The 26,910-nt window shown below is 39.0% G+C and overlaps 1 protein-coding gene across 8 annotated transcripts in view; it reads left to right on the forward strand.

The window, feature by feature from the left end:
* The window catches only part of COBLL1 (cordon-bleu WH2 repeat protein like 1), a 94,979-nt gene that overhangs the window by 50,158 nt on the left and 17,911 nt on the right, over nucleotides 1-26,910 (forward strand). For 5 of the 8 annotated variants that reach the window (XM_052792432.1, XM_052792434.1, XM_052792437.1 and 2 more), the window contains exons 2-8: nucleotides 459-638; nucleotides 8,355-8,556; nucleotides 9,490-9,718; nucleotides 11,436-11,474; nucleotides 12,367-12,461; nucleotides 12,585-12,824; nucleotides 21,588-21,732. In XM_052792432.1, coding sequence (XP_052648392.1) covers nucleotides 459-638; nucleotides 8,355-8,556; nucleotides 9,490-9,718; nucleotides 11,436-11,474; nucleotides 12,367-12,461; nucleotides 12,585-12,824; nucleotides 21,588-21,732 — 1,130 coding nt within the window. The remainder of the gene's footprint in view (nucleotides 1-458; nucleotides 639-8,354; nucleotides 8,557-9,489; nucleotides 9,719-11,435; nucleotides 11,475-12,366; nucleotides 12,462-12,584; nucleotides 12,825-21,587; nucleotides 21,733-26,910) is intronic. The other 3 variants (XM_052792435.1, XM_052792436.1, XM_052792433.1) reach the window with 2 other exon arrangements.

The raw sequence follows: 26,910 nt of genomic DNA on the forward strand, positions 1-26,910 counted from the left end.
GTGTGCTTATTCCCTCACCAATCTATCCTATATATTAAACATACTGTCAGTGCAATTTGGCTTCATACTGCATAGTATAGTATTTCTGTTTATACTAATCCAGTAAATCTGTATGGAGAATGCACAAATAGGGTCCTTTGCATAACCCAAAGGAGGGAAAAAAGTAATTAATTTACTTTTTTTAATGTATATTAAAAAAACTTTTTTGTTTTGGGCTTGATGTTTATTGCGCCTTTTTTTTTTAATATGATAGATACTTTAGCCAGTTGTATCTTCTGTCACCACTGATTGTATATTTAAAATATTGCCTCATCCCTTCCTTGCACATATCACTTAACACAGTCCAAGTGAAAAGAATTAAGTGCGGTTCATTCCTGTTCTGAGACATGTTAGTTGCCAGTATGGAATCATACGTATAAATACCTACTTGACTTTTAATTTTTGTCCATTTATTTCAGAAGAAAATCTAAAGCACCGCCTCCTCCATCTGAAACAAAACCCAGTGGTGTTTCTCTGTTTGATGACACAGAATCAGCCAACCTCATCATGGAACAGAAAGAGAATGTAATCGATAAAGATATTGAACTGTCAGTGGTCCTGCCAGGAGATGTGATCAAGTATACCACAGTTAACGGGAGGTAAGTTATACTTAATTTTCCTTTCTTGCTCTAGTTTACTTTGACCTCCATCCAGGTTTTAATCACTTAGTAAAATATATGAGTTGTGTAAGCCTGAACATTGAGTGTGTCCAAAGAAGAGCAACGAAGTTGGTGAAGGGTCTAGAGCACAAGTCCTGCGAGGAGCGGCTGAGGGAACTGGGGTTGCTTAGCCTGGAGAAAAGGAGACTGAAGGGAGACCTTATCGCTCTCTGCAACTACCTGAAAGGAGGTTGTAGTGAGGTGGGTGTCAGTCTCTTCTCCCAAGTAACAAGTGATAGGACAAGAGGAAACGGCCTCAAGTTGTGCCAGGGGAGGTTTACATTGGATATTAGGAAAAATTTCTTCACTGAAAGGGTTGTCAGGCATTGGAACAGGCTGCCCAGGGAAGTGGTGGAGTCACCATCCCTGAGGTTTTGAAAAGACGTGTAGATGTGGCGCTTAGGGACATGGTTTAGTGGTGGACTTGGCAGTGTTAGGTTAACAGTTGGACTTGATGATCTTAAAGGTCTTTTCCAACCTAAATGATTCTATGATTCTACTATGATTTTGGGGTAGCTGTGGAAACATATACTTTATACATTTACCTACCTTTTGGGAAGACTGTTTTTTGAGATTCAGAAATTCTGTATGGCACCTATCAGGATGTGTAGCCATACCTGTTGCTCTTTCTAGTCATTGCAAATCTATAGAAAAATACTGGTTTGTAAGAGTCACTGAATTTTCCCACATAAGTTTTCCTTTTAGACTTAAGATGAGTTCCTGCATCCTATTTGGGTACAAAGTCATATGTTCAGCACTTGCTCAGCACTACTACCTATAGACTACTAGCAGTCCTAAAAAAAGGTGTCATCACTTCAGACAAAATCTATAATGCTTCAGAGAAATAGTTTCTAGCTACAGCTTTGGACATTTTTTTTTTTTTTAACAAATATATTTTCTTAACTGGTTTTAATTTGAAACACATATTTCAGTCTGCTAATTGGTAGTATAGATTGTGCATATAACTTTGAGGTCACCTTTAGTTCAGAAAGACCGGGACATTGACTGGTGACTTGAAATCATAAATCCTGGACTTAAAATGTTATATTAATTATCATAGACCATCTATGAAGAAGGCTGCTATGCAAGGCCTTGTATGGATCAGAGCAATTAGGATGCCAGTTTGTTGCTTTTGTGAGCTGAAATAAAGAAACTATCTGTATATTGTGCTCGTGTTAGTGCGTTGCCAGTGTCTTCACTGCTGAAAGCAAGCAGGCTGATTTATTTAATTTACTCATTTAAACCAGGTAATGTAAATGCTTAGTTACAACTACTTCACTTCTCAGTGAGAGAGAAAGTCTGGCTCCAGTCTGTTTGCATGCTTTGTCATTTGCTAGCATTCATGAGGTCGTTGCTTAGACATCAAATACCAGCTTGTTCACCAGAGCTGCAGTGGAACTTTTGTGGATTTCTCCCATGTGATTTTCAGGATAACTTAAATCTGAGGTTATATTTGTCAGAAGAAATTTTCTGAAATAATTGGTGGCTACTATGATGCTTTATGGTGTTTGTGCTAGCATGTTTACAGCAAGGACCATTGCTGTCTGTAAATACGGTGCCTTCCCCTGCTTTTAAAATTTTTTAAATGTGAGACTGCATGTGTATACTGTCAGGCACTTCTCTTTCTTCTTTTCACTGCCTTTGTCCACACTTGAGTACTGTGTGCCCTCTATCTTGCTTTGATCAGAACAAAGTGACAGAAAGCAATGTTGCATATATCTTCACTTGGTCAAATTACATTGTGTATAATTACTCAGTGTTCAAGGTAGGGCTCACAGGCTTATCAGTAAGCGCACACGTTTCCCCATCAGTTTTATTATCCCACAGTTACTATTTTGGGGTTTTTTTCCAATCAAGATACTGTATGTGATTAATTTCATAAATGGCTCTCTTGCAAATAAGAACCTATATTAGCCCTGCCAGGCTCACTCAGAATGAGGGGAGGTACTGTGCAGGACCTGCAGTCCACTGTGAAACATCCTTCAAACTATCTTCTAGTTTTGCTCTGTCTTGATAGTTGAATTTTGTGGACAAATAGGCAAGATTCCTCTAGAAATGACATAGATAAATCGCTGGTTTGTCTCTTTCCTGTACATAATCAGAGATGAGCAGCTTCAAAGCTCCCGAGGAGAGAATACCTTTTAAAATCTCATACTAGAAAAAGCAAAACTGTGAGTTTGTACAGCTGTGTGCTCAAATGCCATAGTCCACTAGAAGAAACTCCTCTACTGTTGTCAGGTGAAGTTGGGTTGGTTTGCTCTCTGCTTTGGCATAGTGGATAGCAAGAGCTATGTAGAACAAAGCAACATGTTACATACATAAATATCCTGAGTGAGTAGAAGTAGGCAGAAGAGGATCAGAATGAAATCCAAAAGGGGTTTTAGAGAAAAAGATTACAAGAGAGAATAATTTTTGATCCTTGAGTTGATCTGTGGGCAGCTAAAGCAAAAAAACTGAGAGACTGAGAAAAGGAAGGAGGACTGAAATAGGTCATTTCTCATTCTGAAACTTCAGGCATGGGTGGATTCTCTTATTTAAGCCTAGACACCAATTTCTATTTTGTAGTAGTTGGTGATAGTGATTCAGTTCATCTGTTCAGAATCTGACAGTGACATTCGCACTCTCCTATCACCAGGATTCCTGCAGGGGGGTCGAGGCAAGCAGTTATTTAAAAGCAAACATGCATAACCCCCCCAAAAAACATGGTAAGAGCAGTGAGTGATAGGAAGTGAAGGGTACAGTCTTCTGGAGGAAGGAATGAGTGAAGCGCCTTCTTTTTTTGCGCCTTCCTTTTTTGCGCCTTCCTTTTTTGCGCCTTCCTTTTTTGCGCCTTCCTTTTTTGCGCCTTCCTTTTTTGCGCCTTCCTTTTTTGCGCCTTCCTTTTTTGCGCCTTCCTTTTTTGCGCCTTCCTTTTTTGCGCCTTCCTTTTTTGCGCCTTCCTTTTTTGCGCCTTCCTTTTTTGCGCCTTCCTTTTTTGCGCCTTCCTTTTTTGCGCCTTCCTTTTTTGCGCCTTCCTTTTTTGCGCCTTCCTTTTTTGCGCCTTCCTTTTTTGCGCCTTCCTTTTTTGCGCCTTCCTTTTTTGCGCCTTCCTTTTTTGCGCCTTCCTTTTTTGCGCCTTCCTTTTTTGCGCCTTCCTTTTTTGCGCCTTCCTTTTTTGCGCCTTCCTTTTTTGCGCCTTCCTTTTTTGCGCCTTCCTTTTTTGCGCCTTCCTTTTTTGCGCCTTCCTTTTTTGCGCCTTCCTTTTTTGCGCCTTCCTTTTTTGCGCCTTCCTTTTTTGCGCCTTCCTTTTTTGCGCCTTCCTTTTTTGCGCCTTCCTTTTTTGCGCCTTCCTTTTTTGCGCCTTCCTTTTTTGCGCCTTCCTTTTTTGCGCCTTCCTTTTTTGCGCCTTCCTTTTTTGCGCCTTCCTTTTTTGCGCCTTCCTTTTTTGCGCCTTCCTTTTTTGCGCCTTCCTTTTTTGCGCCTTCCTTTTTTGCGCCTTCCTTTTTTGCGCCTTCCTTTTTTGCGCCTTCCTTTTTTGCGCCTTCCTTTTTTGCGCCTTCCTTTTTTGCGCCTTCCTTTTTTGCGCCTTCCTTTTTTGCGCCTTCCTTTTTTGCGCCTTCCTTTTTTGCGCCTTCCTTTTTTGCGCCTTCCTTTTTTGCGCCTTCCTTTTTTGCGCCTTCCTTTTTTGCGCCTTCTTTTTTTTTTTCATTGGAATGTTTTTCAGAGTGGAGTGTATGAATCTTCTCCATTGGTTCTAAATATAGCATAGGACTGAAGAATTTTCTGCAGCCAAAGAAGAAAAAAAATGACTTGAACTATTTTATTTAGCAGCCTGATCATTTTAAGTTAGTTTTTTGTTTTCCCACAAGGAAGAAATGCAGAGTTTGAAAAAGTTTTCTCAAAATTGAATAATTAGTTTCAGTTGTGTCATTCAGTAAATTAACTTAGAGATCTCAAGGGCCAATATGATAGTGACATGCATTTTATTTGGAAATGGTGTATCAGACATAGTTTTGCAGGGTTGCATGTTTAGGGCTTCAGTTTCAGATGCCTCTCAGAGACCTTAGCTTTGCTGAATTTGTTTTCTTAGAGTCCTTTGTGAGTTTCCATTTGATCCATTCTTGAGTATTTTCAGTCATTAGGGTATTCTTAATAAACTGTTGGTTTACTCTGTATAGCTAGCTAGTGAATAACAAGCTTTGTGGTGTTGCCCTACTTTTCAAAACCTATTGTACTTAACATTTGTTAGTAACAAATTCTGGGGGTTTTGGTGTTTTTTTGTTGTTCTCCATGAAAACAAGTGTCTCTTTCTCTTTAGAGAATAGGATTAGTAAATATTTTGCAAGGAAGGCCATGAAGCCATAGGCTTATGAGAGAGATCTATAGAAAGCCAAAGTGTGTGTAGGGTTCCCCCCCACCCCCCTTCTTCTCCCCCCTGCCCCCCTTCTCTATTCCATCCCTACCTAGGAATACTTTTGGTGGTTATTGACGGATTTATTTGTTCAGTGGTGCTTACTGTGAGCCTCATGATAGGAAGACCTTGTTCCTAAAGTTTGATCGTGTCAGAATCTCAACTTTCAAGTAGCAAGTTTCTAGCCCTCGTTTTTGCAGAGTGTAGAAATTTGATGCATTTTTTTCCTTTCAACACTTGATCCAGTATTTGAAGTGACACTTTTTACTGTTGGTTACAAACATAACATGGTTTGATACGTTCTAGGTGAAGGTTAATTGTTTAACTATCAGTTATGTGATGTAATGAGAGGCTGCTATTCCCCGCTTTTTATTGTTATTTAGTCAGGCAGGAATAACCAGGGGAAAATAGATGAGAGATGAAGGGGTGCAGGAATATGTAAATAAATTTATGATCTGAGATTTCTGGAAAACTCAGTAATGTAATGAAGTTAAAGATGTTGCAGATAAAGATTTTACTGAAATTAGATAAAGGAGGACAAGCAGATGACGTACTCCAAGAGAGCTGATGGCCACTTCTTGGAGTTTTACTAAGTATTAATTATGGCAGCTGTTAAATTTATTGTGATATATGTATTCCTCTACCTGCAATCCTTGAAGGCTTTAGCAAAAAATAGTTTTACAAGTTTTGGAGATGTGATTACAAAAAAAGATTGCTTTTTGTATTGCTGTAGGAATGTCTGTCTAAAGCAGTTGTTGAAGGTGTCTTGGCCTCCAGTAGAGGGGGAACTTAAAGTCTAGCATTCTCCAGTCAAGCAGGGCATTTCTGGAAGTACCAATGGAAAGCAAATTCGCACTGAATCACTGTTTTCATGTACTAATTTGCATGTACCTCTCTGTTGTTTGTGAGCAGCTATGTTCCTTACTTACCATTCTGTCACTTCTTGTGACTCTGGTTAACGTGAGGGCTTGCCCCTGTCACCGTGGTGCATTTCCACAGGACAGCTTTCTGTGATCTTTGCTTGTGAATTCTCATCGTGGTCATCTTCGGTGTTCTTACCGTTCTCCAATAACTGAAGGCCAGAGGAAGCGTAGCTTTTAAAGCTAGTCAGTGTATAAAAATGCACCAGAAAAAAAAAAGTAATGGGTAACTTATTGGCTAGGCTGATAACCAGAAAGGTGACTACAGAAGTAGTGTCTGCTGTCTCCTCTGGCTCCCTCCTCCTCCCCCCTGCCCTGCCCCCAGTGAAATGGGGGAATGACAAGATTTGCATTTGCAGCTCTTTTCTTATTAGGGCAAGATGGATGTACTTGTTCTATTATGGGTTAGAAGTATGAGAAATAGAGTAGTTTCTTCTTCTTTCTTCTAATCGGTGCAGGCTGTAATATATGCGAGAGAAGAATTGAAATAAACTCTCTGGTTTAGCTATGTGAAAAGGGAGGAATAGTTATTCTTCTGCAGTGCTTAGTGCATTTCTCATGGAATCCCTCAGGGTGATATATATCATCTAGATGAAGGCACAGGAGTATCTTACATTCTTCTATACCTCTTCAGACCACCTGATAGCTGCTTTTTGATACCTTGGAGCATCATTTCTCCATGTTTTTTGGTTTTATTGTTCCTCCTGCCTTTGTCTCCTGAGGGCAAGTATTCTCCTGCCATTTAAGCAGGCAGAAATTTTTTCTCTGGGGAAAAAAACCCAAAGTAACAGGTCTTCAGTAGCTATATCTGTCAGCTTTAAAACTCCTTCCATCTTCTAGAAGTGCAGCATGTGCACCAGGGTGACCAGCCCTGCTTCTAGAAATCAAAAGACACTTTGCTTAAGGAACACTTGTTCTTTAAGACCAAGTGAAAACAGGCATGATATTCTAGGGTTAATTAAAGGGGGGGGAACAGTGTTCACAGTAATTTCTAAGATTGAGTCATTCTTAATTCTTTTTAAAGAACCGCATCACATGAAAAGTCTGGTTTAACTTCCTACTTAATAAATTTATTCACAATCTTTATATTATCTAGAATTCTGCTTAGCTTGATGGCTTTTTGTAGAAGCTATCTATTTCCACATTTGGCTATGCTACCAGAATACTTGCATCTGTTGTGAGATTACATCTAGAATTTAAGATTTCTGATAAAGCCATACCCGCCAAACCCTATATTAATTTTCTGTTAGACACTTCAGTGTACTTTTCAACATAGCATTTGATTGCTTCACAGACTTTTAAATTATTTTCATAATATGCTTATGAGACAGAGCAGATGATAGATTTCCCTGTTTGTAGCTGTAACTGAGACATGCAGAGGGCGTCAAAATGAAATGCTCCTTACAGATGATTACCCAACTCTAAAAATTATTGAGGAATGACCAGTTCCAGTGACCTGATAGTACTATAACCTTATTCAGTGGCTGTAACATGCAAGGTTAGGATACTCTTCTTACCTTTGGCCTATTTAAACTTCTATGACACTTCTGTTTAAAGTACAGCTTTAATAAATTTATTCCAGTAGCAACTGGGAATTATCAGCCTATCTTAATACACTGTTGCGCATGTTCTTCACTGAGCATTGAGAGAACAAGGACATACAGTTAGTGACTACATACGAAAAATTCAGTTTGCCATACTTCATTGTGAAAAGGACATCTGTTGCATCACACAGAGCTTCTCAAGAAATTGCATTCAACTACTATATTGTCATTTAGCTTCTTTTTCTCTGTCTGTATTAAATACCTTGTACTCATTTTGGGATCCCTAATGCAAGACCTCCTTAAAAGGTGACATCCTCAAACTTCATTTCTCCTGCTTCCTCCAAATGGCTCATGCTCAGAATTTCTGAAAATAAAGTCCCTTGTAACCTCAGAATGGATATAAAAATTTCAAGCTTTGGAAGGAACAGCTTTTGCTGTTTTTAATGAATACCTTTTATCACCACTGCTACAGTTCCCATTAAATGTCAAATGAGGTGGCTAATTCACATGTCCCTGCTGACCTCGGGAAAAGCATCACTTCACACAAGCAAAAATTTCCCCCTTTGCTCAAGCACTTGGCATACTTTTGTGTGAGCTGGTTTCATTTTCTTTTTAGTGGTGCTTTTTGGGGTTTGGCTTGCCTTTTTTCTTTTTGATGTTGAAGATGTTTAAAGTTGGTGCCTGGCAGTAATTATTTAGTCATGGAAGGGAAAGGATGACTTGGGTTAAATGTTTAGCAGCACGTTTTGTTATGGCCTGCTTAATTTTCATCTGTTGTGACAGTTCCATTTGTCTTTTACAGGAAGCCCATGATGGACTTGCTGATCTTTCTCTGTGCACAGTACCACTTAAATCCATCAAGTTATACCATAGAGTTGGTATCAGCAGAAAACAGCCAGATTAAATTTAAACCCAACACACCAGTGGGAATGCTTGAAGTGGAAAAGGTGATTGTAAAGCCAAAACAAATGGATAAGAAGAAACCTGCTCCGGTTATACCAGAGGTGAGAACTAAAATTAAAGTGTATTGAGAAATTAGAATCACTATTGTATGCAACAAGTTAAGCTGGTAGCTGAGCCTCTTGTTTCAGCTTTTCCTGTTGTGTCTCATCCTCTCACCATGTACCCCTGTGAAATGCTTGGCTCCATGTTCTTGATAACCTCCTCTTAGGTAAAATATATCTCAGTTTGTTGCAGCAAACATCTTTGCTGCCGAAAGAAGGAAACGTTACAATATTATTTGAAATCCCACGCCTTATTGTCCTTTTGACAAATTCTGCAGATGAAGTGTGGCAGAATACAGCCTTCCACAAACTGAAAATCAACAACTTGTGCCATCTGTCATGCTGTGATATATATGCCCTTCTGACTGTATGTTCATTTTCCTTTAATACATACTGTACTTTTTTGTTGTTACTAGGCTTTTTTTCCTCTTAAGAAGGCAGGAGCTTTTAGAAGTACTAAAGCAACTTCTAGGTGTTGCCTAAATCTTTCCTTCTGCCTTTGTCCTGCTGTATAGAAGAATACTGTTTTTTTAATTTATCTAAAGCACTTGCACAGGGCCAGGGGATCTCTCCTGCTGCCCTTTTACCTTCGTTCTACGCATGTGCACACACGCGTGCACTTGTGGCTCTTTGGCTGACTTCTACAGCTACCTAATGTAACCTAACCTAGTAGGGCATCTCACTCCAAGCATGTACTCTGCCGGACAGGCAAATGACAGATGCTAAAGGAGGAGCAGACTGTTTCATGTGTCCTTTTCTTGTGTAGAAGGGAATCACAAAATAGTTCTTAGTTTCTCTTGTAATGTTTCTGAATCTATAACATTCGTGAAGTTGGCCATAAGTGGAATTCCTGTGATTACTGTAAGGCTGTTATAAAAATGCCAGTTCTTTCAGAATTTGTGCTGGTATTTATTGGAATTTTCTTCTCTTTAGCAAACAGTGAGGGTAGTGATAAACTACAAGAAGACACAGAAGACGGTAGTAAGAGTTAGTCCACATTCACCCCTTCAAGAACTCATACCAATTATCTGTAGTAAATGTGAGTTTGATCCTTCACACACTCTGCTGTTGAAGAATTACCAGTCTCAAGAACCCCTTGATGTGACAAAATCTCTTAATGACCTTGGACTAAGAGAATTATATGCCATGGATATCAGTCGAGGTAAGATAACTTTTGTAAATTGCAGTTATAGAAAAGATAATTACTTAGTATTTCAATAATGTTGAGGTTTGTTGAGGTTTTTTTTACTTACGAAGAAATTAATTTCTAGCCATTTAGTATATATGTCATTAGTCTTCCACAAAATTGAAACTGGGACAAGTTTACCTGTACTTATGTTTGAGAAGTGCTATATAAAGGCTTCATTCTCTAAGAAAGTGTTAGGTACCAGCAAAGGTGGCTAAGTACAAACCATCACTTAAAAGCAACCCCTTCCTTATTCCCCCAGCCTTTCCCCAAAAAGACCAACTTTCCCTTAGCTCATAAAAAAGACATAGAATCAAGAGGAGCTGAAAAGAACAAAAACATTAGAGAAATTTAGTTTTGTTTAAAATTTATTTAAAATTTAAAAAGTGTTAGAATGTTCTGATGGTGTTTATGTATATTTCTAAGTGCTGTTTGCTAATTTTATAGATTGTGAAGGAATAATAATTCTCTTTTTAATTGTGGTCCAACAGGGGCACTATGAACTAACTTCCTTATATTTGTATATATTTCCTATGTCTGGTTTCACCTTTAGCTGTAAGCTTGTCTTTTTCATGAAGAGTTTATTGTACTGTGATTAAAAATTCTATACAGTGTGATTTGTTCTCTTTCAGACATTTCTCACAGGAAATTCTACCTCAATATAGAATGCAGTAATATGGGCTCACTCTTGGTCTTGACCACTGTTCTATTTGCTTGTTTTTCTTTCCTTCTGCTCTAAAACTTGGGGGGTTTTGTTGTTTTGGGGTTTTTTTGTTTGTTTGTGTCCTTTCCCCCCTTCTACCTAAATACAGTAACCTTATCATTTGGTGGTTACAGTTTCAAAAGTTCTCTCAATTACTTCCCAAAGGCCAGTTATCTTGAACAGGAGAATGACAGATTTGGAAAATATGTCCTTTTCCCATGAAGAAAACAAAAACGAAGTGTCTTTCTTTTCCCCACTGGAAAACAACATATTTTAACTTGCCTAAACATGTTACTTGGACTACATATGCCCCTAGTGCATTGTCTTGTTTGTCGTCTGGCTACTGTTTTCATCTACAGACTGGCAGAGCTGCCTTCTGCACAGTATGACGTGTGCTTCATTTGAGTCAATAGCCAAAAATCCTTAGGAGAGAATGTGAGGGCATATATGCTTTGTACGTGGCAGTGTCCGGCTAGGAAATGTAGGTATACTTCAGCTCCCTCAAGACAAAGTAGTTCAGCATTTCAGTTTTGCAGACAGCTTCAAAGCTCTGAATTTTCAGCTTTATTCATGAAAGTAAATGGCGAGGTGTACCTTTTACTTAATAGAATTTAAATTCAGATTTTATTTTATTCAGATGATATTTTAATTTTACAATCCTCTTTATTTTCCAAGTTTGGACTGCCTGACAATCCAAAACTTAGCGAGCAGACTATTCTATGTACCTATTTTCCTTTTTCCTTCAGAAATATAAGTGGAGTGTCTCTCCTTATTTACAAGATTCCAGTCTGTGTTGCATGTCTTCAGGCTCAAGTTCTTAAATGGCTTATAGCATTAGGTAGTAACGATACACATCCTTTTACTTTGGAAAAGTACCCAGTTACTTTTTCCTAATGTTGAAGATTCAGCCTGGCTTTCTGTGTTTGTAACTTATAACCGCATCCTTGATTCAGATTCACATTTTCTGTCTGTCTTTTTGTCTTTCTGTAGCCACATCACCAGTTGATTTAAATTTACCGTCTTTGCAAGGTACGATTTACTGAAACAGGTGGTGAAACTGTAGCACTTATATGACATTACCATCCACTCCTATTGTAACATCTGCTTAACTGTGACATGAGTAATTATCTCTATCCTATCATAAATGCATATTTTAAAAGATAATACAGAAGTGGATATACGCAGCTATATATGAAGTATTTCTGTATAGTTTTACCCTAGATCGATTGATTACATTTACAGTCATGTTCATATTGATAGTTGTACCAAGAGCCCATAGTGGCCTTGCTGATGATTTCTGTTACACATTGCATTTGCATTCAATAGGATTTCTTTAAGAAGGTTAAATCTAGTAAAAATTAAAAAGAGACAACCTTTAGATTTACAAATCATCTGCACGAATAAGACAGTGTAAGGAGGATAAATTCTGCAAGATACCAGAATGGACTTGACTATCTTTACTATGACTGCCATGCAGTTACGTGCACAGCACCTCTCAGGTGTTTCGGTGATCTTTCTCCGTAGTCACACCATGGGCAGGCTTGTGCCTGACCTGTCCCACCTCACACTTTGCCATGAATTTAAACTGTTAGGAACTGAGAGCTGGAGAGGTTGATGTTCTTTTTCCCTTTTACAGCCATTGTGATATGAACCGTAACATAGGACAAGTCGGATGGGCTGGATTAGGTGCTAGGGGCATTAGTAGCAGCTGAAACTCATCTATTCCGAGTTCTGAGAAAGACAGGAAGAACACAGATGGTAGGAAACCTGTTCACTTTGCAGTGTTTAGAAAAACTATTATAGGTGACTTGTGTTTTGTATATCCTTCCAGGAGGCTTATGACAGACAGTGAAATTGTAAGAATGCAGGAGAAATAATCTGTCCAATAAATAACATCTAGAACTATTATTTTCTATTTTAGACTCCTACCAATCTGAAAACTTAGATGTTCTGAAGGAGAAAGAAAACAAAGGATTTTTCAGCTTTTTTCAACGAAGCAAGAAGAAAAAAGAACAAGTAAGGTGTAACTTTGTATAAGCAAAACTTCTAGAAACATTCGTATTGAGCAATCAATACTGTTGATTGTTTTCCAGAAAGTATAAGTAACTTGGATTTTTTTTCTTCCCCCTGCACCCCAAGGCTGCCAGTGCCCCAGCAACTCCACTGATGAGCAAGCCAAGGCCAACATTTATCACGAGATCTAACACTGTTAGCAAGCAGTATGATTCAAACACTCTGCCATCTGAAATGCCGAAGAAACGGAGAGCTCCTTTACCGCCTATGCCAAATTCTCAGAGTGCTCCCCAGGAACTTGCACAAGCCCAGGTCAGACCGGCATCTGATATTGTGAAATCTAACAGCCTTGATAGGAATGAACAGGTTAGTTACATTTGCTTCACTTCTCTTAAGACGTTTAGACATAATAATCCTGATAAACCTGTTAATATCTGCTGAGGCTTGAAACAAATGGGAAATAAAAGTGTAGTACTTGCTTTTAAAAATTTTAGTTTGAAAATAACTACAGAAATTGAAAGATGTGTTCCTTTTAAACTTCATATCCCATATCCAAAGTAGCTGCTGTATTTTGAAAAGGTAAAGCTAACTTCTTATATAAGTTGGTATTGTGAGCACCTTTTTGTTCTTTTGGATGAATAGTTTATATATTTAAATGTGAGAACATTGTCTCACTTTGTCATTTCTAGTAATTGATGTTTTGACATTTCCAGTCATTTCTTATGTTTTAGTTACATGTGATAACGAGTAGTTTGTTCTTTACATTACGTTACTAGAAAAAGGTGGAAATCTTGGGGAGTAGTCTTAACGTTCTTGTGCTCCCAGCAAGTTAAAGTAACATTTTTATTTTAATCAAATAGGGATGTATTTAATTGAAGCCTAGACATGTAGGCTACATTTTTAAGTAACCTATATATCCCATGCAATGCAGAAATTCTGCCAGTAGAATTTGGGAGAATTGATGCATTAAGTATTATCCTGATATTGCACAAATTGTCAACTGTGAATTCTAACTAAAGATCAAGGCTAAAATTATATTTTTTTTTTTTATTTCATACTTTGCTTTGAATGCAGTATCTGAAGGTAGTCTTTAATAAATGAGGTTATTGGCATGCTAGAAAAATAAAATGCAGAACTAAATGAAATACAAGTCTGAGGGATTAATTTTTTGTTAGACCCAGAGACAAGAAATTTCAAACTGTGACTTCCTTTATCTTTATGGAGTGATTTACTCTTTCATTGATGCACAGAACCACAAGAGAGCACTGTTTAACAGAAGTTCTGAATTTGTGTATTGTGTCCTGCTGAAAAGCTTTATCATTTGAAGACGACAAAGGTTTCTTTCTGTATTTTAATAAAAGGAACCTTGGGGGAGAAAAAAATCATGATCTTTTTTTACCTCCTCTTGTTTGTCTTTTAATTGAATTCAAGTTTTTTGAAAATAATTTATTAATGTCAACATGCTTTAAATGATTAATATCCTGTTATGTCTAACCGTAATGTATGACTGCTGGGCTAGGATCTGTCACTCAACAAAATTGCTTAGATTTATTATTTTGTGCTGACATTTCTTATTCATCTAAAGTGATTTGACTGAAGTTGAACAGCTCACAAAGAAAGGACAGAAGTCTAGATTAAGTTATATTTTTGTGTGTATTTTCTATTTTGTACTACTTTGTGCAGCTCCCTTAGAACTTAGAAGCCTTTGGCATGTGTGTTTTAAGATGACTTCTGTTTTATTCTGATTTGATTGCACAGTGATTTATCAGATAATACAGAGCTTGGGACTTAAATGTGGGCAAATATTTGCTCTTTGCTTTGAATTTTATTAATTCATGTAAAATATTTTGTCTTTTTAGTATCTACTTTCCAATAAATATCATCTAATGAATGAATTTGGACTGCATAGTACATATTGCTCAACTTGATCAGGGAACTCTTAAGAGGGATCCTATGAGAGACTTCCTTGGAAGATAAAGCTGCTTCTTGGAAGAGTGCTGAGATATTTCCAGAGACAGCCTTCCGGCAGCACAAGAGTGGTCCATTCCCCTAAGTGGGAAAAGGAGTAGGCATAAAAATAGACAGTCTCATTTAAATGTGCTACTGAGAGAGCTCAAGTGCAAAAATAAGCATGTGAGGGATGGGAAGGGGACAGAGCAATTCCCAAAAAGAAATACAGAGATACTTCTTGGACGTGCAGAGATGCAGTTAGGAATGCAAAGGCAAGCCTGGAGCTCGAAGCGGCAGGAGATGTCAAGAATAACAAGAAAGGCTTTTGTAAGTTAGCAGCAAGCAGAAGTCCAAGGATGAAGGATGAGGTCATCTACCTTTATTTTAGCAAGGTGTTTGTCACAGTCTACCACAACATTTTTTCGTTGAAGAAGTAAGGTATGGACTAGACAGATGAACCACAAGATAGGACAAAAACTGGCTAAACAGCTCCGGTGGTGGTGGTTAATGGCTCAAAGTCAGACTGGTTGTCAGGTGGAGTTCCTGAGGAGTTGGTAGTATGGTCAGTACTGTTAAACATCTTTATAAACAACCTAGATGATGGAATTGAATGCACCCTCAACAAACTTGAAGTTGACACCAAACTGGGCAGAGAGGCAGGTCCACCAGAAGAGCCACCATTCAGGGAGACAATGACAGGCTGGAACTGCATGAGGTTTAAAAAAAAGATGCGTGTGAAGTTCTCTATCTGGAATGGAGTAATCCCAAGCACCAGTACAGACTGGGGTCTGGCTATGTGATCCACCTCGCATCTGGTGTACTTAATACTTTTTAGGCCACACCTGTACTATTATGTCCAGATTTGGTTCCTGCAGTTCAAGATAGAGATTAAAAACAAGGCAAGAGTCCAGTGGAAGGCCACCAGGATGTTTAAAGGTTGGAGAACGTAAATGTTCTAGCAAAAGGAAGGCTCAGATGGGATCTAATCACATTCTTCTGATACCTAGAAGGTGTTAACAGGGAAAGTAGAGGTATATTCTTCACAAGGATGCATGGTGACAGGATGAGGACCAATGGGCACTAGTTGCTTCAGAGGAAATTCCATTCAGATACAAGAAGAAAACTCATCGCCATGAGAACAGCTGAACATTGGAATAGGTCACTCAGGAAAAGTGGTAGAAGCTCCCTCACCAGAAATATTCAAGACGTACCTTGACAGACTCCTGCAATAACCTAATCCAAGACCTTGTGTTCAACAGAAGGTTGGACCAAATGATCTCCAAAGGTCCCTTCCAACTTACTTTTCTATTTCACATGGGTGAATCAGACTCTTGATTTTTCAAAACTGTATGCACATAATTAGGAGAACAGAAAAAAATATAATAGGGCTTCATCACTAACAGAAACCAACAAATACTTGTTTTTGCTGTGAGGTCAAGCACTGCTTAAGTAATGCTGGCAAGGGGAAGATTTGGAAGCTTGTTTCTCAGAGCTTCCACTGAAGTCTCTAAAATAAAATAAAAGGTATCTCTAGCTATTGAGAATTCCGATCTCACTTAACTGTAAAATAAAGGAAAGTTCCCTTAAAAACATAAGGTGTTAGGCAAGGGACACTGTAAAATAATGTTATTTAAATAAAAATGTCATTTACAGGCTTTGCAACTTTACAAATTAAATTGGGCACTATTTAAATACATAGTAAGAATCAGTCTTTATTCCAAGGATTGACATCCTAAATATGGAATTTGAAATTAAACGTAAAAGCATTGTAGAATAAAGTCAGTTTTGATGGTTGAATAGCATTTTTTCATCTGTATCATGTGCATTAATGTTTTCTCAACCCAAAGTGATCAATTTATAGTTGTTTAATCCAAGTCAGTTCTCAGTAATGAGGCAAGTACAATGGTCACACTAGACCACTGTTATTTTATTGTGAACAGTATAAGAATTTGGTCTCTCTTATTCCCCACTGTTGAAAATGTGTGTCCTGCTGGTAGGATTTAAAGTGGTTTTTGGGTTGCTCACCAGGCTGATTGGTGTGTTTACTGGGCTATTTAATATGTCTGGGAGTTTTGCTGTTATTGCAGTGTCCCATTAAGTTAATTTACAGAACTTAGGGTATACTTTATTTTTTTCTTAAGTGTTACTTTTTATCTGCTTTTGCCTTACAAGAAGCATTTCCTTGCAAAGCATGTTGCTTTTAAGAATGCCTAAGTTCTGAAGCCTGCACTTCAGTTTATTTGGCGGACTGGATACATACTTTATTTCTTCTATGGACCAGGGTGACCTTCTGCATGTGCCTTATTATGGACAAATCTCTTTTGTAACATCCACAAGGAAGACAAAGTGAAATGTCAGTTTTGCCTGGATAAACTGTTTGCCTGGTGTTGATAGAAACATGCCAAAGTAGTAACATCAGACAACAGTGAAATGAGCCAACTTTAAGGGAACAGAGCTCTCACTGTTGTCTTTCTTCAAATTCACAGTGTATTGTAGTCCAGTTTCTCACAGTATGAAAAAGGGTTTTAATGTTTACCTCCTACAGCTTCTCCACTCCTCTTCCCTTAAAAAAGAAACTGCTTTCTCTTTATATGAGCAGTTAAATTCTGTTTTGAGGGTTGGAATTTTTTCTGTCTCAATTTCAGAGTGATTAAAGCATTAGTTTTTGGAGATAAGTTCCTATTTTTAGGGGAGAAATTAGTACAATGGATGTAAGGATAACTTTTACACGTTATTATGTAGCATGATTTGCTCATTCTATATGAGACTCAGAAGATGACTAGTAAGTTTAAATAGTTAATATTTGTCCAGCAAATTTCTATGTTAAATCAGATTGGAAATGAGCACATTAGTCTCTAATACTGAAATCCCTCACTTGTCAGTTCTAATTTTGGGCAAGATGCCTCTTGCCAGAAGTATGTTTAGAACTAGTTTATTTAAACTTGCAAGTAGAGAGGACTCTCAAGGGGTTTTGCAAAGTGCTGTTGTGTAATGCAGTACGTGTATCTTCACAGTTTTCATAAAAGTGGATGCAATTTTCTAGTAATAACACTTCTTTAAAAGAAAACTTCTTTTAAAAGAAAAGCATTTGATTATGTCCAAAACGCCATTGCTGATTTTCTTCCTAATGCTTTATTTATAAAACTAGACTGTGATATCTTCATTTTATCCTATGAATGTTTGTATCCTTACACTGTTTTCAGTTATTGTAAAGGAGCGTACGTAAACTATGCTTGGGTAGGAACAATTAAGTGGAGATTTTTTTAGTCAAAACATTTACAGTTTTAAATGATGGATAGAACTTCTCAACTGTAGAAATATAGCTTGCTGTTATTTACACAACCCTAACTCGTAAAGAAATTTAAATCTCCAGTCTACCCCTTAGAAGAGTAAGGGAAGTAAAAGATGGGAGAATGGGGTAAGGGTGGGAAGCAACTAAACTATCATAAAGTATTTCTGAAAAGATTTATTAGCCACTGTCACAGAACAGCTTACTTAAAATTTCTGGGAGGGATGAGTTCCATGCTTAAGAAATTACACCAGAGGCTCAGTTGCCTGAGACTTGATGGTCAGCCCTTTAGAGGAGAGGTTGGGCAATGACCTAGTGAGCACTATGAACATCAGGGAGGTCCTGAATAGAGCCAGGGTTACCTGGGAGAAGAGAGTGCTCAGGACTAGCTGTTTGCTCTTACTGAAGTTTGCATGAAGATCATTTGATATGATTCTGATATGATTCAGAATTGGTGATGAACATTTCATGCATCCACTTCTCAGTATACCAAATGCATAACCTTGTCCCCTTAATTGTATTTACTTCTGTACCAGCAAGTGTGTAGATAAATCATAGGAGAGAATAGTAGTACCGAGAGTTCGGACAGAATAACACCAGCTGAGTTTCTCCAAATATATCCTGTATGTCCTTTCTTTCCAATAGGTCAGAGGTATATTACTTTCTCTGTAGTACTTTGGCTAAGTTTAAGTATTTGGGGAAGCTTAAGTCATGTGATAGAAATTGAGTGCATTAATCCTTGTAAGAGCAAATACTTTTTTTTTTTTTCCTGTTACTCCTTGGACATACATTTGCCTGCATACTTGTACAAAGGGAAGAAAGAAATACTAGCAATACGGCTAGCAATGTGCTGTGATATCCCAGTTGCCTGTATATCTTCTGTTAAACCTAGTTACCTATGGAGCAAAAGAGGTAGGTACTGGTGGTGTGAAAATGTGACCCTGGTGCGAGGTATGCTTTCCAGCACACTGAAATGCTCCACCACTACATTCTTTCCCAAATACTTCCCCCCCACACTTCCATTCCAGTGGCAAAATTACTTTCCGTTGTTTTTTGAAATGATAGGAAGGGCCAGGCACCATGTCTGTCACTGCTTACAGAGCCTGGAATTCGGGAAGCGCTGGCCTCTACAAGTGTCTGCTTGGGGTGGCGTGGGATTTGGTGCCAAATTTGTCTGTACACATTTGAGGCTAAAAACCTTTATATCCACTCTTGCTTGTTCCAGGATGAGGAGGGTGTACAGTGTGAAAAGTGGAACTCTTGCATATGGTTTTGGAAGTTATGATAGAGTTCACTGGTGTTTCTGCACAAGCATGGTTAATTACTTCAGTGATTCTAACATGAATTTTAATTTAAGTGTAACTGATAAAGCACTGGTTATCATTGGCAGTTGGTATGACACATGAACACCCAGATGTATATTCCAAAACTTTGTCAGATACATCTTAATAACATTATTTTAATTTTTTTCCATCTGTTTAAAGTACTATTTTCACATTACAGCCTTTGTTAGGATTTGAAAGCTCTTAATATTCATATGTTGAATAATTCCTGAGAAAATCTGTTCAACACTTGAACCTTAACTGGAACATTTAGTACTTTCTCGAAATCTCTCTTTGCAAATCGTTTGTTTCTTTGGATGCAAAGGGCAGTAGAAAGGCTTATAAAAATCTTCTAGTAGCATTTGTGCTCTTACGCTGAGAACATTATTTCCCCCCTACACGCGTACTCTTTCTGTGCAGGAGGGAACTCTGGTGACATCTGTTTAGTTCAGTGAGTATGCACAGAACTCTGCCAGCCCAGTCAGCTGAGGGAGCCTGTGCGAAGGAGACGAGGATGCAGACCTTTGAACAGAGAAACAGTGTCTTTGTGCAGAGTGGAGGGGCTGCAGCCTGGAGAGGAGAAAAATAGAACTGCCCAACACCAAGGAGAAAAATGATTAAACAATAAAAAAAGTCTAATTTGAGGAGATATTATATTTGACATCCTCTCCTGAATAAATGTAGATGCTGAATACTATTAATTCTTTTTTTTGTGTGTGTGTGTGTGTAGAGCTATTTGGGAACTGTGAATAAGAAACTATGAAAGTGTAAAGTGATTTTTGTTGTGTGACGTTTTAATCTAGAAACTGACTTGTTTAAAAACTATTCAAGCATGCAAGTATTTTTAATTAGGAGTGGAGTGCTATGTCCATATCCTCTGCTGTTCTTAAAAGAACATCTCACCTTGTGCTTTGTTTTTTCTCCTTAAAACCCCAAGTCCTGCTTTGCTGTAAAAGGTTTGAGTTGCTTGCTTTGGCATTAAAGTGGTAGAAGAATTGTGCGAACATTTTGGACAGTGTTGCTCCTTACAGTGCAGTAAAGTATCTAAGGGATCTGTCATACCTGACATCGAGGTGGGACAAAACAGATGACTGAGTATGCCCAGGGTAGCTCAGAGGATGGTTTTCACCATCCCAGTTCATTCATTCAGGTATTCTATTGAGATCTAACAGGAGCTGCTAAACACTGCTTCCCAGATGTCTTGTGCCAGTATCACTTCTCTTGTGAGTAATTTTCTTTATAGTTTTGATTGTGTACAACCAAATACTCTAGCTTTTGGTCTTTAATATCCCCCTTACTGTAGGATGTGTATTTGTTCAGTGGTAGCTTTCTAAGTGATAAGCATCTTATTCCATGGATATTGACACAGTCAACAATTCTGTTGTCAGTGATGTTTTTGAAAGGATTGTCAGTGAAACAAAAATTTGTAGGTGTATTTATGCCATCTCTGTTCCTCGATATTCTGCTTTGTGAAGTGGGCTGGTTAACTGAAGCATGGAGAAGTTCTCTGAAGATGACCCCACATCCAGTTGCTGTGTGGATCCGTCTAGCAAGAAATGAATCTCACTGCTGGATTTTATTATATTGTCGACTAGACAAGTGATTTGGATCAAAATTACTACAGAAATAGGCAGCTGTGTCTAGTACCAAAACAGACTCCTTTATTGCTGGGATCCTGAACGTTACCATTCTAATAGATGTAGAAATGCCAAGTTTCTTCAGCATAAGGCAAACTGCAGTTAAGAATGGCAGGCAAATTTACAACCACTGTCTTTTTGAGACACAGAATGTATTTTTAAAACAATTTAAAATGCAATTGGACTGCTATATCATAAAACTATGAAGTCTTCAGCAGGTAGCTTTTGTCCATTTTTTAAATGGTTTTGATTTTTTGTGAAGTGAAATTTTTTTTGTCTTTTGCTACAATGATGAGGACATTATTACACTTCAACATCAGTAGGTATTATAATTATTGTTTTACAACTTATTACAATTTAACTCCAGTAAGTATTATAAGACAGTTGTACTTTCCAAGATAAGTTTTGAAAGCTGGCATTCAAAAAATTTCTATAAAAGTTCAAGTATTTCAAGTAGGGAAAAAAAATCCTAATAATTATGTATACAGCCCAATTAGGACTGCTGTTGAAGGAATGGAGGAGGAAACGTTGTGTCATGTCATTGCAGTGCGGCGTAGTTGAAGCTTCTTTCCACAACGATTTTTAGCTACTTTTTCTAAAAGAATTATTTGAGGGTTGTAGAATAGCCTTTGGGCATAAAAGAATTCAAATTCTCTTTTATACTGTATGTAACAACTGATTTTCTTTTACTGCTGTATCTTGTACCTCTGTGAATATATTCAATTACTCTAGAAATTTTTTTTTTTTTTTTTTTGGAAAACTACTCCCTGGAGGAATTAAGAGGAGAAATATAGTATGTTTGGTAATAGGTATATATTCTCTCTTTCCCAAATGTATATTATAAATACTTTTGGAGAATAATTACTAGAGCTATTTTGCTGGTTTTCTTTGATTGCTAATAATCTTCTTCTTCCCCTGTCTCCCTTCTTAGGCCCCTCTGGAATTAGTACGGAAGGGTTCTCTGCCGCTCAGTGATGCCGCTTCCGTGAACAGCTCTCTACGGAGGATGAAGCGCAAAGCACCCTCACCACCCTCTAGAGCACCAGAAGATCAAAGTGAAAGCAGCAGTGAGACTGGTAATCTTTTTATGCTGTTTAATTGGGAGGTAACAAAGTATGGCAACTTGGCTAAACATTAAAGAAATACCACCTTATGAGATAAGAACTTTAAGTAAAAATATGAGTGCCAAACATCTTCAGATTTTAAGGAGCAGTAATACTACATGATGAGATTGGCTCATGTAGTGTGTGTGAGCCGGCACAGGCAGGATGCAGGAACAACCACAAAACCACAGATGAAATGCAAAGAGTAAATTTATTTTCATTACCTTGCCAACCAGGGGATCCCCAAAGCAGCACCCGGGCAGAGGCATGCAAGCGGGGACACAGGCACCGCGGAGCTCAGTCTATGCTGGGGGATCACTGAACCTGCTGTTTTCACCTGTATATCAGGGATTCACGTAGGCATAGTTTACCACGGTGCTTTGATCTTTCCCGCAGCAGGGCAGGAATCTCAAGCATGTCTGATAGGGTGCCTCTAAGTCTATCACAGGCCTGTGTTTACCTGAAAACCGATGTTCTACTTGTCAAACACACAAGGGTAAACAACAATTAGTATGATACACGTGTTTTTCTACACCACAGCTGTAAGTCACTTGAGCGTGTTTAGAATCCTCCTCGCCATTCTTCCGTTATTTCCCACATTCCACCCCCTCGCTCAAGGGAGCACTTCTGCTGGGGCTGGCAAGGCTGGAGATGTCCCTTTGGGCTTGCAGGGTGTATGGCAGGGTAATTCCAGAGGCATGTAATAAACACATATAGAAAAAGGAATAAACATATCTCTACAATAATGCTTTGAATCAAGTGTCCCGCTCATCCTGTCAGGGAATGAAACTACTCAGCCAGCAAGGTACCACCGGTAGATTGTATCACTTGATGCATTAAGTTTTTGGAGATGTTGAATGTCATCCTCTACACTGGCTGATTCATCAGTTACGTTGAAGCAACACATGCCTTCAAAATTGGAGCAGCGTTTATGGTGTTGAAAAAGGAGATAGTCCACCGCTAATCAGTTTTGTAATGTTCCTTGGCATACAGCCGTTACCTACTTGGAAAAAATAGCAATGAGGAACATTAATATCAAAAGCACTTTAGCATAGTATAATTTTGTTAAACAGCTATGGGGGTTGGCATGCCAATGAAACACGTTGTCTGAAGACCTGCAGCTGTTAATTCTCCCTCAATACAAAAGGCAGATGAGTTAGTTACAGCAGAGGCTAACGAAATCCAAATATTTACACATTGATCTCGTGAACAGGTATCGAGGGCATGTGCTTGTAGTACAAGGCTACAAAGCACAATGAGCCAACCTGTGATAAGGGAGGAAAACAGGAGTATCATCTCCTTCCAGTAATACATATGTCATGTTCCAGGTCCTTCAGCTAATATCACTCTGGGTTTGATAACCTGATATGGGGTAATTGCCTACACAGATTGAAGAGCTATGGCTTGCGCTTTTCCAGATTGAACTTGAATTCAATGTTGGGTTCACGACACCAATAACACTGTTCCAATGCTATCTCTTCTAGATAAGATGCAGGTATTGTTGAAGATACCTGAAATACAAGAACTCGAGAATCTGATATCAATAGAGGATGTAAAATAAGAGCGGAAGTTGGGGTACACAACTATATGACATTCTCAGGGTTTGTTATATGAATCTTCACATCTAGGCTAATAGGTCGTGGTCCTGCCACACAATCCATCGGAGTAAACAATTCCATTTCCCCTGTAGTTAATATTTTGGGAGAGATACCATCTGGAAGAATTTCGGTCCTCACCGTGTTTTGTACTGGAGGTGGTGTAATATGATCATAGGGTGCTTGATTGTGAATATTCCAGCTATTTAACAAAAAAACCTGCTTTAGTAAGATGTGAACTCCAATGTTGCAAAGTTTTAGTACTGGTTAGCTTTTTAAATTGTTCCTTCAACATTCTATTCATTCTTTCAATCAAGCCATTAGCATGGGGATGGTAGGCAATGTGGTATATCCAATCTATCCCTAGCCCTTGAGCCCAATCTTGGACATTATGTCGACTGAAGTGTGTTCCTTGGTCACTTTGGTTTTGGTGAGGAGGTCTGTATTGATGAATTAGTTATTCTCATGCATCTGTTGTGCGATGTTGATTAGTGTGTGTGGTGGGTTTAGCAAAAAATTGTCCTGACACTGTATCCACAGCATTGAGTACGTATGGCCACCACCTTGACAGGGGCCCCATTTAATCGACCTGCCAGGTATTCAAGGCCCATTGACCCTGTTTTATCTTTCCCTATGGCCTATATAATGCCTTTAAATGTAGCTGTGTACAAATAGTACAATTACATGCATATGCTTTATAAATATGTAATGGCTATTGAAAAGAAAGCATTAGCAAGATCTATCACCACCTTCCAGGGTTGTAAATTTTTGCTGACTTTTTTTCTATAAGAGTAGCCATGTCTGGTACTGTAACTGCAAGTGTTGGGGGAGGACTTTTATTTAATTCTCTATAATCTACAGCCATTCTCCAAGTACCATCTGGTTTTTGGACAGGCCAAATAGGATTATTAAAAGCAGTCATGGTTTCCTTAATGATTCCCACTTGTTGAAGTGCCTGAATGGTTTGAGTAATTTCTTCCTCCCCCTGCTGGAATACCATATTGTTCTACAGTTACCACCTTGGCAGGCACAGGTGGCACAACAGGATCCCACTTCGGGAATCTACACAAGATGGTTATAGATCGAATAGCAAATCCCGCTTGCAAAGTCCTGAAGCAGAAGCGACCATTTAAAGTTTCAACTGTTTGTCCTGCCAACACATCAATACTCAAGATATATTCTTTAACTGGGGCAATTAACACCATTGTAAATGGAGTGGCATTTCCTATTGTTACAGTAACCTTAGCTCAGAGGGCAGGGGTCAGATTTCCCCCCAGTCCACAGATTGTGATGTGGCTTCTTTATTATTAATATTACTATGTAATACAGTAACCTCAGCTCCAGTATCAACCAGAGCTAACACATGTAAAATCCCCCCCAGACCACCACTTTACTATTAAAGGAACACAGGGGTGTCAGTCCCCCTTGTGGTAAGAGGCTACAGTGGTGGCAATTTTGGGGGACCTGCCAAACCTTCGTTTCTGTTTTGGCATTTGCCAGGTAGTGCCTTGGCTTGAGGTGGGAGGCAGGGCTGGGGCCAGGGGCAGCCGGCTTTTTTGCATAGCTGCTGACTTGCCATCAGCAAAACATTTCTGGTGTTGTAATCCCATTTATTTCTGACTGTGGGACACCAGCTTGTACAAGATCATTCCACATTTGTTTCCTTGTCACCCGTGACGTAACTCCTCTTGGTTTTGCTGGCTTTCCTTTATTCACCACCTGCACAGATGGTCCCGAAGTTACAGCCCCAATTTCCCTCAAGGTATTTGCTAGGGTGCCTACACTACCAGTAGCATTTGTGACTGCTGGTATAATCAAGGGTTTGAGTGAGGCAGGTGCTCCTCTCAAAAGCTGCATTTTGATACTTCTTGCTACTGCTACCTTGTCTGGATTGAATCCCGTAATCAATGCATGAGCCATTGCTGTTATCAGAATGTTCCCAGGCACATCAGACTGAGATGATAAGCAGTACAGCAAGCAGCGAAAGCAAAAAGCAGCCGCTAAGCGCTATAGTCTAACATACAGTAAGGCAAGCAAGCCCCATGGCAAGCACAGAAGTCTGCTGATTAATAGCTAAACAGCAATAACAACTGTAAACTCGATCTAGCACATTCCAATCAAATCTGTGGTTGTCTTGAACCCTTCATGCCCCACATTGGGCACCAAAAAGGACTGTCATGGTTTAACCCCATCTGGCAGCTAAGCACTGCAAGCTGCTCACTCACTCCCCCCTGCTGTTTATTAGCAATACGTGCTATCAACTGTTCTACGATACCTTGCAACCCATGGCAGTGCTCTGCTTGAGTAGTAATTACTTCTTGCACGATCGCCTTTGCATCTTGTAAAGTCCTGACTTCCTTTTCCAATTCTCTCATTTTACTCCATAATGCAGCGACGTCACGGTCAAGAGCTCTAAGACTGGTAACTAATAACCATCCCAATCTCCCCACTAACTTGAGAGAAGAATCTGATGCCGTTTTCCATGGCAATCCGTGCGTAGCCATTTCAGTTGTCTGGGGGGTAACCACTGCCCCATCATCTATTTCAAGCCATGCTTCTGGCGGAGCCAATGTAGCCAGGAAAGCGGCCACGGGGGTCCAGTGCTCAGAACTGGGTCATCCTAGAATATGGGGAGCCACCATAGTGGCCTCCCCAGTCCGTGACTTTTTTGCCAGCCATGGCACACTTGTTCCTGGATCCTGCCAGCTAGGCCAAACGCGTGAGCCAGCACAGGACAGGACGCAGGAGCAACCACAAAACCACAGATGAAATGCAAAGAGTAAATTTATTTTCATTACCTTGCCAACCAGGGGATCCCCAAAGCAGCACCCAGACAGAGGCACGCAAGCGGGGACACACGCACCGCGGAGCTCAGTCTATGCTGGAGGATCACTGAACCTGCTGTTTTCACCTGTATATCAGGGATTCACGTAGGCATAGTTTACCACGGTGCTTTGATCTTTCCCGCAGCAGGGCAGGAATCTCAAGCATGTCTGATAGGGTGCCTCTAAGTCTATCACAGGCCTGTGTTTACCTGAAAACCGATGTTCTACTTGTCAAACACACAAGGGTAAACAACAATTAGTATGATACACGTGTTTTTCTACACCACAGCTGTAAGTCACTTGAGCGTGTTTAGAATGCCTCTTGCCAATCTTCCATTATTTTCCCACAAGTGTGAGAAAGCAGGCAGGTTTTAGGGCATGCAGATCAGAAAAAAGCAGAAAATACCAAATTAATTATAGTTAGGTTAACTGTAGCAATTGTGTTTTAGTCAGATGGACAGCCTGGGGTGGGGAGAAAAGATTAGCTTCTCTGGATCAGAGAGGGTTTAATAGGAAATGGACTGTGAAGAATTTTAGAGAAAGTTTTGTATTGTTCTTCTGTAATTCTTCTGTTTGATCAAAAATTCAAGTCTCTGGTTCAAAAATACCTAAGAGTTGAGATTTAAAATATCTGGGAAATGTGACAACGAGCACTGGTTGCTTAAGAGAAGGTGCATTTCTTGAAGAACTCACCAGTCTGTAGGATCACAATTTAACATTTAATCTAGAAC

This window comes from Harpia harpyja, chromosome 7 (genome assembly GCF_026419915.1).
Source record: "Harpia harpyja isolate bHarHar1 chromosome 7, bHarHar1 primary haplotype, whole genome shotgun sequence".
Classification (NCBI taxonomy): Eukaryota; Metazoa; Chordata; class Aves; order Accipitriformes; family Accipitridae; genus Harpia; species Harpia harpyja.